Source organism: Vulpes lagopus, chromosome 2 (assembly GCF_018345385.1).
Source record: "Vulpes lagopus strain Blue_001 chromosome 2, ASM1834538v1, whole genome shotgun sequence".
Taxonomy (NCBI): domain Eukaryota; kingdom Metazoa; phylum Chordata; class Mammalia; order Carnivora; family Canidae; genus Vulpes; species Vulpes lagopus.
This window is the reverse complement of record NC_054825.1, coordinates 11,317,985-11,337,632: the sequence shown is the minus strand read 5'-3', so window position 1 is coordinate 11,337,632 and position 19,648 is coordinate 11,317,985. Positions and strand designations below refer to the sequence as shown.

Genomic DNA, 19,648 nt, shown 5'->3' with positions numbered 1-19,648 from the left:
TAAATTAAAAATAGAACAGGGAGGGATCCCTGGGTGGCGCAGCGGTTTAGCGCCTGCCTTTGGCTCAGGGCGCGATCCTGGAGACCCGGGATCGAATCCCACGTCGGGCTCCCGGTGCATGGAGCCTGCTTCTCCCTCTGCCTGTGTCTCTGCCTCTCTCTCTCTCTGTGACTATCATAAATAAAAAAATAAAAACTTCTTTAAAAAAAAAAAAAAATAGAACAGGGAGCACCTGGATGGCTCAATTGGTTAAGCATCAGACTGGTGGTTTTAGCACAGGTCATGATCTCATAGGTGGTGGGATTGAGCCCAACATCAGGCTCTGTGCTCAGGGCAGAGTCTGCTTGAGATTCTCTCCCTCTGCCCCTCCCCCAACTCATATGCTCTCTTTTTTTTTTCTCTCTCTAAAATAAACTTAAGAACGTTATTAAAAAAATCGAATGGCCATATGATCCAACAATCTTATTTATGGGTATATATTGAAATGAAATCAGTATCTCAAAGAAATAGCTGCACTCCCATGTTTGTTGCAGCATTATTTTCAATAGCCAAGACCTAAAAACAACCAACCTGTGTCCAATGGTGGATAAATGTTGAGTGAGGGAGTAACTGGAGTGTGTGTGTGTGTGTGTGTGTGTGTGTGTGTGTGTGTGATGGAATATTCAGCTGTAAAAAAGAAGCAAATGCTGCCTTTGAAAACATGTGGATGAACCTTGAGGGCATTGTGTTAAGTGAACTAAGCCAGAGAAAGACAAATACTGCATGATCTCACTTATTTATAGAATCTAAAAATGTCACATCAACTCTTAGAAATAAGAGTTGACTGGTGCTTGCCAGGGGATGGGGGAAATGGAGAGATGTTGGTCAAAGGGTACAAACTTCCAGTTAAGTCACTGTCGTCTAGGGACTTGCTCTGACACCTCCGTTGTGAAAAGCAAGAGTAACAAAACAATGTAAATCTTCATTGGATCACTCTACAGCGATTGTAATGGGCAGTAAGGTACGGAAATTGCTCTTCTTTCTCCATATTCACACACATCCACATGCACTGGCTAAATCCCATTGTAATAAACTCTAGGGAACTGTCCACACTTTCCCACATTGGAAATTTGTGATTTTTGAGGCTTGAAAATCTTCTTGTATGTTATATAATAAGTTTTGACCTGTAGATCCTAGAAATTCGATAGATTGCCAAGAATGGATTTACTTTAAAGCAGCATCTAACTGTGAAGACTTGATGACACAAATAGTATTTTAATTATTTGATGTGCTTGGGTCACATCCAGATACTAGTAGATATTTTAACTACATTATTTAGAAATTATAAAAGCCTATAGAATTTTGGTCTTGTATTGAAAGCCCACATTGACTTTGGGAGCATTCTTGTGTTTGAATCAGTTGTCAAAATGACTTTTTCCTTAACAGGGTGACTTTACAAGGACAGGAGAAAGGAAGTTAGCAGGAGTTATGAAAGATGGGGTTAACTCGGCAAATAGATATTACCTGAATCGATTTAAGGATGCTTATAGGCAAGCTGTTATAGGTAAGGAACATAAATGCCTTCTTTTTTTTTTTTTTAATTTGTTATTCCTCTGTGACTAGTGTTTTACAGAAATCAACTTCATTAACATAGTTCATGTTTTATAATATACTTGTGTTTCTATATTCAGCATCTTACCCAAGAAATCAAATTCAAATTTTTACAAGACTAGAATTTGATGAATTTTTTAGGCTGAAGCAACAAAAGCAATTACTCATTTCCATACGTATTTGTCAGTTTGTTGTTCATGTAACAGAAGGCAGGGGTGAGGCTCCTGGAATATGGGAATAAGGTCTCCTAAAAATCTCATCAGCTTAAAACTCCACATTCTATTTGATTTTCCATTACTTGAGGCTGGGAGATGTAATGGGAGGTCTTTTTCCCCCCCATATGACATTTATCATATGTTCTTGCTGTGAATAACACACCATCCTTTCCTATAACAGTGAATGAATGGTATGCCTGGGTAGCTCAGTGCTTTAGAGCCTGCCTTTGGCCCAGGATGTGATACTGGAGTCCCGGGATCGAGGCTCCCTGCGTAGAGCCTACTTCTCTCTCAGCCTGTGTCTCTGCCTCTCTCTCTGTGTCTCTCATAAATAAATAAATAAAATCTTTTTTTTAAAAAAGTGAATGAATATAATATTAGGGTATCAGATTTAGGGATTATCCTAACCAATTCTTATCATTATTTGGAAGAGGAAATGAGGGTAGATTGCCCAGTGGAATTCATATGTTGACAATTTTTAAAATTTGATTTACATGAAAGTATTACCTCATAGGATTAAAGTGAATGCAGAGCATTCTAGATTAGAACCAAAGTTGCTTGTCCTGCGGTCTCTGAGAATATTTTTTAAATCCTATTTTTAAATCTGATTATTTGTCATACATGAATTGGTAGGGCCTATTTATTGTATCAGAAGTATTCTTCGCAGGATTCTTCTGAGCCTTCTATCACTCCAGCCTAGCCCTAACCCCCAAACTTGGGGGTTGCTGGCCGCCCATGGGCATTATTCCCCTAAATCCATTAGAAGTCCCACTGCTTAACACCTCTGTTCTCCTGGCCTCCGGAGTCTCCATTACCTGAGCTCACCATAGCCTCATAGAAGGAAATCGCAAACATATACTCCAAGCCCTGTTCATTACAATTTCCCTAGGAGTATATTTTACACTACTTCAAGCCTCCGAATATTATGAAACATCTTTCACAATTTCTGACGGAGTCTACAGCTCCACTTTCTTTATAGCTACCGGGTTCCACGGACTACATGTAATTATTGGCTCTACATTCCTTATTGTCTGCTTTCTCTGACAATTATATTATCACTTCACATCAAACCATCACTTTGGATTTGAGGCCGCCGCATGGTATTGGCACTTTGTCGACGTAGTCTGACTATTCTTGTATGTCTCTATTTACTGATGAGGATCTTACTTCTTTAGTATAATTAGTACAATTGACTTCCAATCAGTTTCAGATTGATTCTGAAAAGAAGTAATAAACATAATATTAACTCTAATAATCAATGTATCCTTAGCATCCCTACTTATAATAATTGCATTCTGACTCCCTCAACTAAATATCTACACAGACAAGGCAAGTCCTTATGAGTGTGGCTTTGACCCTATGGGGTCTGCACGCTTACCCTTTTCCATAAAGTTTTTCCTAGTCGCCATCACATTCTTACTTTTCGATCTAGAAATTGCACTACTCCTTCCACTCCCCTGAGCATCACAAACTAACAAACTAACAATACTCATTATAGCACTCCTACTAATCTCTTTATTAGCCGCAAGCCTAGCTTATGAATGAACCAAAAAAGGATTGGAATGAACCGAATATGATAATTAGTTTAAACTAAAACAAACGATTTCGACTCATTAAATTATGATTTAGCTCATAATTATCATATGTCCATAGTTTACATTAACATCTTCCTGGCATTTATCCTCTCTTTAATGGGCATACTTATCTACCGATCCCACCTAATATCATTCCTACCTAAACAGGCCAGTTAGGAATTTGAGAAGCCTGGTGTAAAGAGGTTTGGTTTTTTCCATAGGTAGTTTGTATGTTGACTTCAAAACTGGGTTTTAGCAGTTTAATCAAGGAAAAGTAAGATACCTTTCCTCCACGGCTTGATCTAGCAGCTCAGTTATGTCATTGAGAACCCAGACTCTGTCCCTCTCTCAATCCACCCATCCATAGCATCAGCTTCACACGAATCTTGAAGCTGGATTTCTTCAAAGATGAGAGAGAGAGAGAGAGAGAGAGAGAGAGAGAAACCAGTAGCAGCCTAGGTTTACCGCTTCCCCTTCTAAGGCCAGCAGTCGGCACCTGTGTCCCAGAAGTCTCCAGTCTCACTGTCCTGACCGTCTGTGGGGAATGGATTATATAGCTTTGTGAACCTTAAGCTACATGCTACAGCAGGAAGAAGTGAGCTTGTCTCTTCAGATCCTATGCTCCTTTTAAAATTGGCTCGTCTTTTTATTACCGAGTTGTAGGCATTCTTGATATATTCTGGATACAAGTCCCTGTCAGATGATTTGTAAATACTCTCACCCATTCTGTGGGTTGTCTTTTCACGTTCATGATCTTGCCCTTTGAGACACAACAGTTCTTAATTGTGATGATATCCACTGTGTCTATTTTTGTTGTTTTTGTTGCACGTGATTTTAGAGTCATATCTCAAATATCCTATCAGCCTGATCCGAGATCACCAAGATTCATGCCTATGTTTTCTTAAGAGTTTTATTGTTTCAGGGCTTTTGTTTTTAAAAATGTATTAGCAAATTAAGATGATGATAGATATTAACACTTTCTACTCTAGATTTGATGCAAGGCATTCCAGTGACAGAAGATCTTTATTCCATATTTACCAAGGAGAAAGAGCATGAAGCTTTGCATAAGGAGAATCAGAGAAGCCACCAGGAACTAATTAGCCAGCTGTTACAGAGTTATATGAAGTTATTGCTGCCTGATGATGAAAAATTCCATGGGGGCTGGGCCCTCATTGACTGTGACCCCAGGTAAGTTGGAGTGATATCCTGGTAACTAATGTGCTTAAATTTCTGACGTTGTCATCATAATTAGTACTATCATCCACAAGCTATGGGCATGGATGCATGATGCATGGCAGTTTTCAAACATAGGACTGGTCACTAAGACAAACTGACTGAGACACTCACCTTGGGTGCAAAATTAAGGGGGCATTAAAAAAGAACTCAGTAATGAAGAGAAAGATTTTATAGCAATATTTGATTTTTTAAAAACCCAAATTGTAGAACACAGGACACAGCTGGGCCTCTCCTTTTACCCCCAAATCTAGGTTTATTGTTTTGATGCACATAACAGTGCAGCAAGAAGTGCAGTGATGCTAACTAATTACCTTGATTGGTTGTAAAGTATCCTGGCCTTTCACCAAATAAATAGGCCAATTAATGCTCAACATTTTTAAAACAAAAACCAAAAACCAGTTTCAAGCCATTTTTCAAAATGAATGGCAGGATCTAAATTTATTCACCAGATTGAATGTTTGCTTTTAGGCTGAGATCTAACATTATAATCTTTGGTATTATGAATCAGTAACATTGCAGAATATTCTAGACCAAGCTCTGAGGATAAAATGGCTCTATTTAGATTTTATCTTCTACTATATTTCATCTGTTTTTAATAAAAGGGGCATAAAACAAGCTTGAAAGAACAATTGAATGCAAGATAATACTTATATATTAAAATAAAAAATAATATTGACTGTAGGTTCATTGGGCAATCTTCCATGACTTTAATTTCATGGATTACTTCACTTCAATAATCAATACCTTATGTATGGATGCAATTTTCAGACTCTTAAAATAAGAGCTGAGGTTTTCCTCACAAATTAGCAGAAAAATTCTATGCTCCTTTGAGCCATTTGGTAAAAATTTTTCGTTCATGTACCTTAATTTTTTATAGCAGCAGTTCAGCTCAATGCAGCACCCCCCAAAAGGTCATACTTTTAATTCCCATTCAGAAATAACTGCATGTAGCACTCCTGTGTTTTGCTTGAGTTTTAACTTGAGTTTTTTTTTTAAAGATTTATTTATTTATCATAGAGAGAGAGAGAGGCAGAGACACAGGAGGAGGGAGAAGCAGGCTCCATGCCGGGAGCCTGACGTGGGACTCGATCCCGGGACTCCAGGATCATGCCCTGGGCCAAAGGCAGGCGCTAAACCGCTGAGCCATCCAGGGATACCCTAACTTGAGATTTTTAAAGGTGTCGAGATTGCCAATATCATCTTCCTTAGATCAAGTACCTTTATTTCTTCTTTGGAGATGATTGACATAAGGAAAGACCAAAAGGTTTATTTCAAAAGCTGACTACCATTTTGTAAGGTCATATTGCACCTGATTTGATTTCCAGTCCTGTAATTCTCACATCAAGTTGTGTGCTGGATGAGGAGTTTAAAACTATGTAAAGTGTGTTTACTTTGCTATTTAAAGCTTGCTACAGAACTGAGATAAGCCCTCCTGTTAGAATCAGTAGAAGTCTCTTGCATTTAAGAAAGTCATGTATCAAAACACCCAGACTTCTTTCTGGCATCTGGGCTCACTGGGACAACTGCTGTATTGTACCAGTGCTGCTCTGTACCGACATAGTGCTCAAACCAGACCAGTCTCCTCTCCTACTATCAGGTCTTTAAGAAAACTTGTTGGATGGTTAGATTCCCAAATCCATACTTCCCCTATGCCAGATTCCTACTCCAGTTTTCTTTTTTCTTCATTCATATGGTGAACTACTTCTGTTTTGTTCTGATTCTTTTTTGACTCCCACCCCTCTCCAGTGCCCAGCAATCGAACTCATTTTTCTTTAATCGTGCACTATACAATTTGGCTTTCTGATAACCGGGAGCCAGTGATTGTGTTCTGCTCATCCTCTTTGGTAAAGCTCCTGATGAAGAATATGGAGACACATGCTAGACAGCAAGTGTCACTGCATCCTTCCTTTTGCTCGTTGGCCTCATTTGGGTTATACAGGTGAGGAGAACTTTCCAAAAAAAAAGCAGAGCCCTCTCTTCCTTCACCACAATATAAGCTTTTACATTCCAGTACATTATCACATTTTTAGCAAGTGGGGATACCCCCACCGATCACCAGTGGCTGTTTCCAAGCAGTCTCACATTTCATGATGGCTAGTGAAACCTTTCTGTGCTTTTAAGTTCATTTAATTCTGCATTTCCTGCTGGCTTGCCTGTAGGTCTCACCCTGGCCCAGGGCTTATGTGCCTAATGGTCATAGGGGAGTTAGTGACCTCTACATATTCCTTAAATTCCCAAACCCTTCATGCTCCCAGTTCTGCTGCTGTGGGTCTGAGCCCGAGCTTTCTGCTGAGTCTGCCTTGTTAATTCCATGTGTACGTTGTGGTCTACTTCTTCATTCCTTTGTTTTAGGATATCTCTTTGCTCGAATTCTTCAGCTGTGGGCCTGTGGCTCAGTCTCCTAATTTCCAACTTGTTCCTGGATTCCCTGCCTCTCTTCTTCACATGTCACCATTGCAAGATGTTTTGTCTTCTAATTCTTTCTTAGATGGTCTATTGCTAAGTTCTATTGTGAGAGTCTCTTTGTTTCTGTTACCTGCCAGAGCATATTCACCACCAATATCCTCATCCTCCTCTTCTTCCTCATGCTCGTTGGTGGACAGAAGAGGCCCCATCAGTGTCAGAGTCTTGGACCTGGGAGTATATTTTGACCTTTGTCCTATGGGACACTGAGAGATTCTGAAGATTGTCCCATCAACTTAGATCTCATTAGCTGAGATGCTGTCTTCCCTGTCTTATTGGTGCTGACACACAGGCCGTGCCTGATGGAGAGTGGTTTTTTGTGTTGCCTCTTTAGTACAGACACTTACCTAGGTCTAAGGAGAAATAAGCAGAGGCTTCGTTGCTAACCAGGACAGCGGGAGTGTCTGAGGAAGTGACGTATTGATTCTCAAGAGGAGGACTGGGTTGAGGGTGAGTTGAGGGGGGTGGGCACAGACTTGTGCCTATGGTCTGCTCCTGGGTGACAGGGACAGACTGCTCAGGTTTGATACTTTCCACTCTGGTCTCAGAAGGATCTCCTCTAATACTGACGATACCAGAAGTGGTTGCATGTGACATTGAGGTGTTTTCTGCTTTTTAGGGTTTTTTATTGCCTTTTGTGTTTCTCATTATTACTGTATTTCTAGAAACTGCCTTCTTTGAAGCTGTGGGACAAGATGATGTGGAGGGAGTAGAAAATGAAGCAAATGCTTTGGAGTCAGTGACTTTGAAAGCCATGTTTTGGCTTGTTGGCTTGGATAGAAGGCTGGGACCTACCTATCAAGAGTCTTGGTATCTTTGTGGTAATGGGAAACACTTTGCCATGCTGAGGCTGACCCCAATGTTTGGGAGGCATATGTGGTTTGGAGCCTTACATTTGGGCTCTGGAGGAGCTGGAGCAGGAGCCAGCAGTGTTTCAGAGCAGTCTTTTCTTCTCTGCCTTTCATTCCAGAGTAGATGCTTTTTCAGATACAGAATTATTATCATCTTCAGATACACTACATTTTCCTCTCAGGTGGATTATTCTCTGATGGGTATCATGTGTCTGTTTGAATTTCCAACGTTAATTGTGTGTCTGCATCTTGATTACAGAGTTCTTCAAGAACCCTCTACTTTCTTTTGTGGTTGACATCCTTTATAATACTGCTAAAATTTCTTTAAATTTGCCACTGGTATTTTTCTTCATTTGTAAAGCTTAAAGATTTTCCAGATGGTGAACAGTTTTCCCTTGAAGGGAGATGTTTGGAAACTGGCTCTTTGGCTGAGTTGCTATAGAAGCTTTGTACAGGGGATCCCTGGGTGGCGCAGCGGTTTGGCGCCTGCCTTTGGCCCAGGGCGCGATCCTGGAGACCCGGGATCGAATCCCACATCGGGCTCCCGGTGCATGGAGCCTGCTTCTCCCTCCGCCTGTGTCTCTGCCTCTCTCTCTCTCTCTGTAACTATCATAAATAAAAAAAAAAAAAAAAAAAAAAAAAAAAAAAAAAAAAAAAAAAAAAAAAAGAAGCTTTGTACAGTCTATCAACTGAGCCAGAGCAGTGGACCCAGAGCAGGCGCCCCTGATGGAGGACAGGGAGAGGTAGCTTTGGGAATGAATGTACCAACTTAGGTCCTGAGAGAGCCAGCCAATCAGCCGTGGACTTGGGGGTCTTCAGCAGTTGGTACCTGCCTGCCTCAGCTGTTTGCTCCTGGGTTGTGTGTATATGTTTTTAAAAGCTTCTATTAAGATATAATTCATATACCATAGAATCCATCAACTTAAAGCATATGATTCAATAGCTTTTATTATATTCACAGACTTATGCAGCTATTACCATGGTGAATTTTAGAACATTTTCATTATTCCAGAAGAAAGCCCTGTACCTTCTAGCAATCACTATTCTATCACTCTGCCCAGACAACCACTGATCTACTTTTTTGTCTCTGTAGATGTCCCTGTCCTGGACATTTTGTATAAATGTAATCATATAATATGTGACCTTCTGTGACTGGTTTCATCCACTTAGCATCATGTTTTCATGGTTGGTGCATGCTGTGGCATATGTCAGAACTCCATTCCTTTTATAGCCTAGTGGTATTCTGTCCTATGGATATAGCATATTTTATTTTCCTCCGTGGATGGGCATTTAGGTTGTTTCTACCTATTGGCTACTGTAAATAGTAATACTCTGAATAATCACGTCCAAGTTTTGAACACCAGTTTTTATTTGGGGTACATACCTAGGAGTGGAAATTGCTGGATCATGTGTAATTCTGTGCGTAACGTTTGAGAAACCATCAAGCTGTTTTCCACAGTGACTGCACCATTTGACATTCTTACCAGCAGCATAGGAGGGTTCTAATTTTTCAGCCTCCTCAACTAATATTTGCTTTTGCTTTCTCATTTTTTGTTTTGTTTTTGTTGTACTTCACCTAAGGGGTGTGAAGTGGTATCTCACTGTCGTTTTGATTTGCATTTCCCTACTGACAAAGGATAGTAAGGATTTTTTCGTGTGCCTATTGGCCTTTTGTATATCTTCGAGAGAACACAGTCTATTGAAATCCTTTGCCCATTTTAAAAACTGGGTTTTGTGTCTTTTTGTTGTCCAGTTGAGCTACGTGTTTTGGTAAATAAACTTTTACAGGGACCAAGGCTAGGGTTAGCTGAGGCAAGTGTGCAGGGTTGTACAGGTGCAGGGTCGGATCCTGTCTTTATTTAAAACGTTAGTGTTCTGTTCATTATGATATTCTGGCATCAATTTTGATTTTTTAAAACACCGCACTAAAAATTATCTTGATGGTTGGGTGTTTTTTGACGTCCCCGTAAATTTTACGCCAGAGACTTGCCGCACTGCAGTCCCAGCCGCTTAACTCTGGCGGAAAACCAGTTGTGGCCGCAGTTGACCAGCACGCAGCCCCGCCGCAGCAGCAGTGGCCCGCTCCCTGCGCCTCCCTCCGCGACCCGAGCGGCGCTGGCCCCGCACTGTCCGCGCGCTGCGTGCCGGCCTCGTCTGTTGCAGTCCCAGCTCGGCGTGGACCGTCCGTGGCCAGCCCCCGGCGCGGAGGCCCCCGCGGTCCGCGGCCCCCAGGCCCTCCCCCCTCCCCGGCCCCGCGGCCACCGAAACACTGGGCCCCGAACGACAGGGGCCGGGGGCTCGCGGGTCGCAGGACGAGCCTGCGAAGTGGGACACCAGGCACACGGCTCAGCTGCCCTCGGGACGTCCGCCGGCCCGTCCTTGGTTTTGTCCAAGCCTCCTGAACCCGCTAGTTCCACCCCGAGTAGATGTGACCCCTTCACCCGTCAGCGGAGCAGCCGCGCTGTTGGGCATGAGCACAGGGACGGACGCTCGCGGCGCCCGCGGCAGCCCGCGTCCCCTGAGCGGCGGGGACAGCGTCTCCCCGCGGCGTGGGCGAGGTCCGGCGGGGGTCCGGCCGGCCGTGGGTCTGGGCACGGCGGGCCCCTCAGCCCCCTCAGCCCCCTCTGCCGCCTCCCCTCGGCAGGCGCGAGCTGGCTGCCAGGCGGGGGCAGGCTGGCGCGGGCAGGCTGGCGCGGGCGTATGCGCATGCGCACTGGGCGCGTGCCGCGGCAGCGGGGGCGGCCGGAAGCGAGCGGCGTCTCGGGGCGGGGCTTGGCGCTGCAGTTGCCGCAGTTGCCGCAGTCTCCGCAGTCGCTGCAGGCGCGAGCTTGTGTGCAGGCGGCTCTGACTGAGCTTCGACTTCTCGACGGACGGACAGGCGGACCGACTGACGGACACCATGCCGCGCTCCCACCGGCCTCCCCCGACCGCCCAGCGGCCCGCCAACGCCACCGGCAACGCCGCCGGCAACGCGGCCGAGCCTAAGCCCGAAGGCGGCAGCCTGGCCACGACTTTCAAGATTTTTCTCCTTTTTGCAGGACTCATGGTTAAAGTTCCTGTGGGCTTGTATTTTTCCTGCAAATTGCTCCTTTTCCAGAGTCTCCTGTTAATGTCTCCTGACGACAGTGGCTTTTACGCGACCATTGTCGCGGTGGTGGGGCTGCATGTGGTGCTGGCGGTGTTCGTGTTCATCGTGTGGAAGGAGGGCATGCCTGACTGGCAGGAGAACAAGAACGAGTAGAGCCGCGCGGGCTGCGGGCGCGGGGCGCGGGGGGCGGGGGAGGACGCGGGGGGGGCTTTCTTTTCTCGTCCGTGTTGACCATCGTGTCTGTTGTGCGCTTCGGGGAGGGTGGGGGGGAGGGACACTACTTACTGCGGCGGAGGCTCCAGTAAAACCGCGGGGTGGGGGGTGGGGGTGCCTTTTTCCTGACCGCCTGTCACGTGCCCAGTGCTTTTCGTTAAAGACATAATGTTTGTGACTGAGGATCCTGTCGGACTGGTGTAAATATCACTGCCCCAATCGGAAGCTGCGACGAGGCAGCGCTGACTTGTAGAAGTAGACTTTGTTTCTTGTGAAAATCTGTGTGGTGACGTAATTGCGGTGGCTCGGCGGGAGCGCCAGTGGCGGCAGCGCCTGTAAGTACCTCTGCGGGCGGGCGGGGGCGGCGGGGTCCGGGGCGCGCGGCCTGGCCCGGGACCGCGGGCTCGGGTGCAGGGGGCGGGCGGGCGGCCGGGGGCGGGCCCGGCGTCTTATTCGTCGTATTTTTTTGTGTATTATTTGACGTGAACATGGAGGGGAATTTGTTAGGTTAGGTTAAGGCCGTCCGAGGTTCGCCGCGACAAGGGGCCGCTGGTGTAAATTACTGCGGGTTCGGGTTGTTGTTCTTTTTCGCCGCAGTACGCGTTAAACAGTGAGCTCATTCTGACGCAGTTGACGGACGTGACTTCCATCGACAAATGGTTTTTTTCCCTCCCGTTTTCCATTGGTTTTTCAGTAGCATTTTGGTAAATCGTGGCAAGTAGATATGAGATTCTAAGCGAGCAATACCCACTCGTACAGTGGAAGTTTGAGACCAATGTTAGAACATACACTGATTCCGCCTTGTGATTGGAAGTTAATGTTGTTATAATACATATTAAAAGTGTTGAGTTCACATCTTGTCCTCCTTTATCTTTTGGTTATTTGTAGATTTTATACATGGACCACTTTTTTTTTAATCTTAAAAAATACAGATTTTGCTGTAGGTTTAACGGGTTCATCAACATTCATCTGGTTTCTGACCCTTACTTTGATATGTGATTTGAGAATGGAGGGAAATTACAGCAAAATGGACTTAGAATAAGGAAATGTTTATTCGTTCTTTAAAAGCCAGGTAAATTATTCTGGAGTAAGAAATACAGTGGCTTGGGTTTGGTCCCATTTTTGCACCTCAGTGTTCTGTTTATTTTTGTGTGTGTTTTTTTCCCCAAAAGATGCATTCTGTATGTGTGTAAAAATACCCTTAATGTGCAGTGTCCTTTTTATGGTTAGGCTCTGTGAGATAATCTAGACATTTTCTCCCTTCTGAGCGTGAAGGTTTTCCTTCTTTCCCAACCCCCACCCCTTCCCCCCCCCCCCAAATTCTTATTTCCCTCTATCCTCCCACCTCCTTGGCCACAGCTCTCTGAGAAGGGACCTCTCCTCAGCTACAATCCTTTCCTGAGGACTAACCTCCCCCCTTCTCAAATTGGGTTCCTTTTTCCCCCCCTCCAAATGAATAGATTATTTACATTTAACCTAAAAAATAGGACTCATTGACTGATTTCCCCACACACACAACCAATCTTTTATTTTAAATTGTTCTGCTATAGAAATAATCTTGGTGAAAATGCAGATGAAAATGAAAATATTTAATTTCCTCTATGTCTGTTTAGCCTCATTGATGCTACTCACAGAGATGTGGATGTGCTGTTACTGCTTTCTAACTCTGCCTACTACGTGGCCTAGTAAGTTGCTTATTGATTTAAAGCTTTTAATTGTTCTAGTACATTTCCTAGAGTTCATGACAAAAAAAATTTTAAGAATCTGTTTTGTTACATATTTTAAGAATTTGATTCAACTTTACCTTATATAACTTATATCACTTTTTCCTCATCAATTTGAAAATGCAATTTTAGAATTAGTGTTTTTATAGTGTTCTTTTAGCATTTAGTATTATTTTCTGTTTTCCATGTTTTGTTGTACTCCACATTCATTATTGACTATATATTATTATACAGTATACATTTCCCCACTGTTTAGCACTGATGCTTCCATTTTATTGCTATTAGGAATGATACAGTTGTCTTTGCACCAGTAATTGTATACACGCACACACATGCTTCTCTTTTAAGAGTATGATGAATTGTAATACTTCTATGGTTTATTGCCAGATCTCCAGAAAGACTAACAAGGCCACTAGCAAATAAGTACTTCCCATTAGCCTTACCAGAATCATTTTTTTTTTCTCTAAGTCATAGGCCCAGATACCCATTGGCATTAATCATATGGATTTTTTTATTCTTGATTCTGGATAGCAGATCTGTGTTATTCATAAACACATACCTTTAGTATACATATGTGTGTTTGCCTTTTTAGGTTAAGTTTTAGTTTTGTTGGTTTTGTTTTGTAAGTTTTTTATGAAACAAATTATATTTTGTAATTGATTTTAGTGTAAGATCCATAAGCTGATTCTCATCTAGTTTTTAAAACGTTTAACTCTTTACCCCAGAGTGGGAAGGTTTAACTGCATAGAAGTTGCTACTAATATCTCAGCTGCCAAGCCAAATGTGCTTTTGATTTTAATCCTATTTTTACTCCCTTTCCCTTTATCCAGTTATGATGATGAAGTTGATAAAGTAAACCAGTATCAACGACTAAGTCTAGAAGACCTGGAAAAAATAGAAATAGGTAAATTTTAACACACTAACCAAGTCCTAGAAAGCAAATACTGTTCTTCTAAGATTGGGTCACATTGTTTGAACAAACAGTACAATTTATTAGAACCAGAAAGGGATATTGATATTTCAAGTAGTCGATTTCTTAGGACTTTCTTCTATTTTTTAGAGATTAGTGATGGATGTGGTCTAATAACTGTTTATTACTTACCTTATGAAATTAACCCAAGGATCAAGAAAGTTTAAATATTTGAGACTGAAGAGTTATTTAACCTCATCAAATCAAATCATCACACTAAGCTTATATTTTGTGTACTCTCATGTAGAAGAGATAAAATCTGTTAAGTAACTGATGAGTAATTGTTGGTATTTTAAAGATACAGAAAAAAGTAAATTTTATGTGAGATATTTTAACCATATTCATTTGTGTTTTTAGGTCCTGAACCCACTCTTTTTGGTAAGCCGAAGTTCTCCTGCATGCGGTTGCACTACAGATATAAAGAAGCAAGTGGCTATTTCCACACACTGAGAGCTGTAATGCGCAATCCAGAAGAGGACGGGAAAGGTAATGAAGAGATGACAGTATTCAGTGGTAACTTTTGATCTGCTCTTTTAAGTCCAAGTGGAAGTGGGGACAGTATATACCGTTATAAATGGAACTTAGCTTTGTGCTTTGTAACCTTGAAAATAGCCACTTTGTCCCCACAAAGCAGGGAAATTATTTGAACTTTATTTGAATGTAGGTTGGGGCAAAGGTGTCTGTAATGGGAAATTTTGTTGGGTTTGGCCATACTTGAGTGCCAGGGCTTTATCCTACCACATATGCCTCCCATGGACAGTAGTCAGGGAACTCATTCACAGCTGTTGTCGTGGCATCTAAAATGGTTAGGACAAATGAGAATAAACTTTTACTTCCAATTGATTTGGTTCATTTGCCCTTTATTAACTCTTCTGTTAAAATTTGTTTCAGAACATAATGAACAAGAAGCAGTTTTCTATAAATTGTAGCAAGTAAACTTGTATTTGAATAAGACCACAAATTTCATTTAGGGTTCTGAATTACAAGTACTATTTTTTTTTAGTATGTTTTTGGGGAAACTGGCAAGCAGTTGTATTTGGGTTTCAGATACCCTTCAGTGCATTGCAGAGATGCTACAGATAACCAAGCAAGCCATGGGATTAGATGTACCTATAATTGAGAAAAAACTTGAGAGGTAAGTGTACTACTTCAGTTTTCTTAAGAATAAAGATATTATTATCCAGAGTCTTACTTCTTTAAAAGTATTTGCAAATGAGAAGTCAAATTTGGGTAATGTATTGGTATTTAAACTGGGAAATATCAGATTTCTGTGGGTCAAAAAGTAAGACTCTTAAAAACTAAGAAATACATTAGTTGTCACCATAATTTAAACAACTTTGAAACATTCAAGCTCTGATTTTCTCTCTAAACACCAGTGGGTTCTGAATTTGGGAAAAGAATGCCTGTGAAGAGATTATTTCACATTAAAATTTGACTTCCCATCTGATTGTGTTTCATGGTCCACATTCAACTAGAGGAGAGCCATTTGGTCAGCCAGAGAAAAATTGTTCAGTCTTGTGTTAGTAGAGTTGTTTCAGCAGCGCTTTAGCATCCTAATTTTTATGAAATTTCATGACCAGCAAGTCAAACATACATACTGAGACGGGTGGCAAATAGCAGTCACTTTTTCTTGTATTTATAGCTGTTGTGAGGGATGCCACCTGAGAAAATCCTGTCAAATATCCCGTATCTTTTAAAGTAAACGTAGGTAAGCCACACGAAAACAAAAAGAAACAACCCCCCGCCTCAACCTCAATGGTTGAACCTTGAATTCAACCAAGTTGGAATCTGTGCAGTTTGAGTTAAGATGCTATAGACTCCCATTTACAGTCGGTGCTGGCTTTGTTGGTTGTCGAGGTGGTCCATGTGGTAGACCCGCCCCGAATGGTAGCCACTTGCCCCTGTAGAGGTCCCCTCTTCCCCTGTTCAGGCTCAGTTTACCTGTGGTCAGCCGTGGTCCGGGAACAGGTGATTCTCCTCCTGACACATTGTCAGGCCATAGCCTGATGCTCACAGTGGCCACGTCATTTACTTCATCTCAGTGTGTAGGTATTTTATCCTCTCAAATCCTCACCAGGAGTGAGTACAGTACAGTAATAAGATATTTAGAGAGGACATTCATATAACTTATTGACAGTATTGTAATTCTATTAATCTCTTACTCTGCCTGGTTTATGAACTTTATCACAGGTTACATATGTATAGGGAAAAACGTAAGACATACAGGGTTTGATTCTACCTGTGGTTTTAGACATCCACCGGGGTCTTGGAATGTAACCCTGTAGATAAGGAGGAAACTGCTGTGGTTTGAATTTTGGGTGTGGTTTTGGTTTTTTTTTTCTCAGAATAATGCACAAAAATGTAGGTTGAGACAGCCATTGAGAGGCTTCTCTCCTTTCCCTTTCCTTCCTCTACTGCTCCCCCTTCTCTGAACACCAGAGAGAACCCTGTTGAAGGAAACATGCAATAGTAATGATCAAATCTAAAGACAAAGTTTTGATCCAAAAGAACTCCATGTGATTAATCCCAACTACTATGAGGAGCTTCACTGAGTAGGATTAAGATATTGCAGACGGAGTGTTTCCACTGGCTGGCTGGCTCTTCAGTGCACGGCCTGCTGGAGAACACGACGTGCAGGAGACTGCTTGCTGGACGGGGGTTAAAGTCACACAGCCGGGGCACGGTTGCCACTCAACATCCAGGGACAAATTGTCAATGTCATTTACAAAGGTTTCTGCTGCCAAGTTGTAAAATACTACACACCAGTTGCTTCATAGACTTAGTATCAAAAATAAGATATCTCATTAATCATCTTTTAATAGTGATTATATGGTAAAATATTTTGTGCATATATTAGGTTAAATACAATCAAAATTTCGGGTTTTTGATATGGCCAGAAAAACTTAAAACTACATATAGCTTACATTTCTATTGTATAGTACTGTTCTAGCATCATGGATTATCTGATTTTGCCACTTAGCAGTGCACTGTTTCAGAAATTGGGCCCAGTTAAAGTCAGCTTTCATTTATAGTAACTGGAACTGGCATATTGAATTTCACAGGGAGTTAACTTTTCTCTTCTTCTAATTGTAGGAAGAGCAGTAAACCTCATGAAGACATCATTGGCATCAGATCTCAAAACCAAGGCTCTCTGGCACAGGGAAAAAATTTTTTAATGAGCAAATTTTCATCTCTAAATCAAAAAGTGAAACAGACCAAATCTAATGTAAATATTGGCAATCTACGAAAGCTAGGAAACTTTGCCAAACCTGAAATGAAAGTTAACTTTCTAAAACCAAACTTAAAAGTAAATCTTTGGAAGTCAGATAGTAGCCTTGAAACCATGGAAACCACAGGTGTGATGGATAACAAAGTCCAGGCAGAGTCGGATGGGGAAGTGTCTTCAGAGAATGACTCCTACCACTCTGATGAATTCCTCGCAAATTCCAAGTCTGATGAAGACAAGCCGCTAGCTAATTCTTTAGAGAACGTAGGGCCAAGAGACTATGTTCTTCCTAGTTGTGGTATTATTGCTTCAGCACCTCGGTTAGGCAGTCGGTCCCAGTCCCTCAGCAGCACCGATATTAGCATTCACGCTCCTTCGGAGATTGTTGCTCATGGAAGTGGGTTTGGAAAAGGCCATGAGTCTCCTTTGAAGAAAAGTCCTTCAGCTGACAACATATACGTATTGACTGGTTTTGCCAAGCCTGTGGATATTTACTGCCACAGATTTGTACAAGATGCACAAAACAAAATGACCCAGCTGTCAGAAACAGGGTCTGTTTCTCAGCAGGCTAGTGAGGAAGGAAATCAAATGACCCATCAAGTTTCTAATGAAGAAACACAATCCGAATCAACAGAACAGACACCTTCTCGGCCATCTCAATTAGATGTGTCTTTTCCTGCAACAGGTCCCCAGTATTTGTCAGTTGAACCAGTGCATCCAGTTGTAGGTCAAAAGACCCCTGGCTCTGGATCCAGCATGCTTGAACTTGAGACAGGGCTTCAAGTAACTCCTTCTCCTTCAGAGGGCAGTAGCAGCAGAGCAGTCTCTCCCTTTGCAAAGATTCGAAGTTCCATGGTCCAGGTTGCCAGTATTACCCAAGCTGGGTTAACCCAGGGGATCAACTTTGCGGTGGCCAAGGTTCAGAAGAGCCCTGCAGAACCTGAAGTGGTGAATCAAGTCCAGCAAAATGAACTTAAAAATATGTTTACACAGTGCCAGACACGCATAATTCAGATTTAGTTTTTAGCCACAAAGAATCTATGGCTTTTATTTAATCCAAAAAGAGGTTTCACATATTAGGCTATTTTAATCTGTACTGTCTTTGAAGTTAGGGATCACAAATTCTAATTATGTTTTTCGGGAAAGGTTTTAAAAGGAATCTGAACTTGAGCAGATTTCCAGATTTGAGAGCCAGAACAACAGAAGTACATCATCCTAGAAGGTGTAAACGTGAGTAGCTTATACACTACAGAGCAGCTGGTCCTTGAGAGTAGTTTGGGGATAATTACTTTGCGACATGACCATCTGCACCTATTTTGGAGTGGGGTGTATCGGTGCAGTGTAGCAAGTAAACCCGTGAAGGATGAACAAGGACACGTGTAGGGGGAATAGCATTTTTCATAATTTTTGTCAGTTCATTCCTGTGTAAATACATTTAGTTCTTAGTGACTTTAGAGTGTTAACTAGTACGAAGCAGCATTTGAATATAAAAAATAACTAGTTTAGTTTTGATGGCTTAACCATTCCCTGTTATTTGAGGATTACTGGTACGACAGTCAAGAAAGGTATGCCCATTTGATCCTAATTTTCCCCAGTCTACTTAAATTTAAAATATTCTGCCCCTTGTACACCCAAAGTCTGGATTATGAAGACTTGTCAGTCATAAAGCCTGAGACACAAGGTGTGAATACCAGCATCTATTTAATTTTGCCGTTTTCAGGAACGGAAGACTACGTTTACTGGGTATTGGTAATTCTTGAAATGAGTGTTCAAGTTGTAATTTCTTGCAAGGGAACATTCCTTAACATCTTGTATAGGCTGTAACTGAATTGTTGAGATTTAGTCTGAAGCACAGTTGTACTAAAACTGATTTTATGGCTGTAATCCTGACCCCATGGCCTAAGAAAAGCCCGTACGAGGACGTTGCACACCTTATTCCAAATAAGTATCGGTTTGTCTGGTATCTTTAGAGCCTTACCCTGTTGAAGTGATTCTCAGCTAAACATTATGTCTGTTGTAACTTTGATAAGTATTTCCACATTTGTTATTTATTAGTGGTATCTTTTTTTTGAAGTGTCAAATCTTGTGACTATTTAAAATAAAATATCATTGTAATTTAGAGTGACCATGTGTATGAGAATTCCTTGAAAAACATTTTAAACATAATGGTTGATTTCTAAAGCAGATTTAAAAATTCGTAAGATCAGTACGCTATGACTGAACACTTGGGTCTCAGTCCTTTCAGTATTTTCTTTTGTTGATATGACTTTATTTTTTTTTAAAATTTATTTATGATAGTCACACACACAGAGAGAGAGAGAGGCAGAGACACAGGCAGAGGGAGAAGCAGGCTCCATGCACCGGGAGCCCGACGGATTCGATCCCAGGTCTCCAGGATCGCGCCCTGGGCCAAAGGCAGGCGCTAAACCGCTGCACCACCCAGGGATCCCTGTTGATATGACTTTAAAAGTGAAGTGTATCACCATCAAATTTCGAAC

The 19,648-nt window shown here is 42.0% G+C and overlaps 1 protein-coding gene and 1 pseudogene across 1 annotated transcript in view; one reads left to right on the top strand and one right to left on the bottom strand.

Annotated features, from left to right (window-relative positions):
* INPP5F (inositol polyphosphate-5-phosphatase F) overlaps positions 1–19,275 on the top strand; it is an 87,508-nt gene extending 68,233 nt beyond the window's left edge. The window contains exons 14-20 of the mRNA XM_041743980.1: positions 1,426–1,543; positions 4,369–4,567; positions 12,844–12,915; positions 13,785–13,858; positions 14,282–14,410; positions 14,972–15,059; positions 17,018–19,275. Coding sequence (XP_041599914.1) covers positions 1,426–1,543; positions 4,369–4,567; positions 12,844–12,915; positions 13,785–13,858; positions 14,282–14,410; positions 14,972–15,059; positions 17,018–18,170 — 1,833 coding nt within the window. The 3' untranslated portion in view covers positions 18,171–19,275. The remainder of the gene's footprint in view (positions 1–1,425; positions 1,544–4,368; positions 4,568–12,843; positions 12,916–13,784; positions 13,859–14,281; positions 14,411–14,971; positions 15,060–17,017) is intronic.
* Positions 6,568–8,405, bottom strand: LOC121484570 (annotated as a pseudogene).
* Positions 19,276–19,648: the final 373 nt, after the last annotated feature.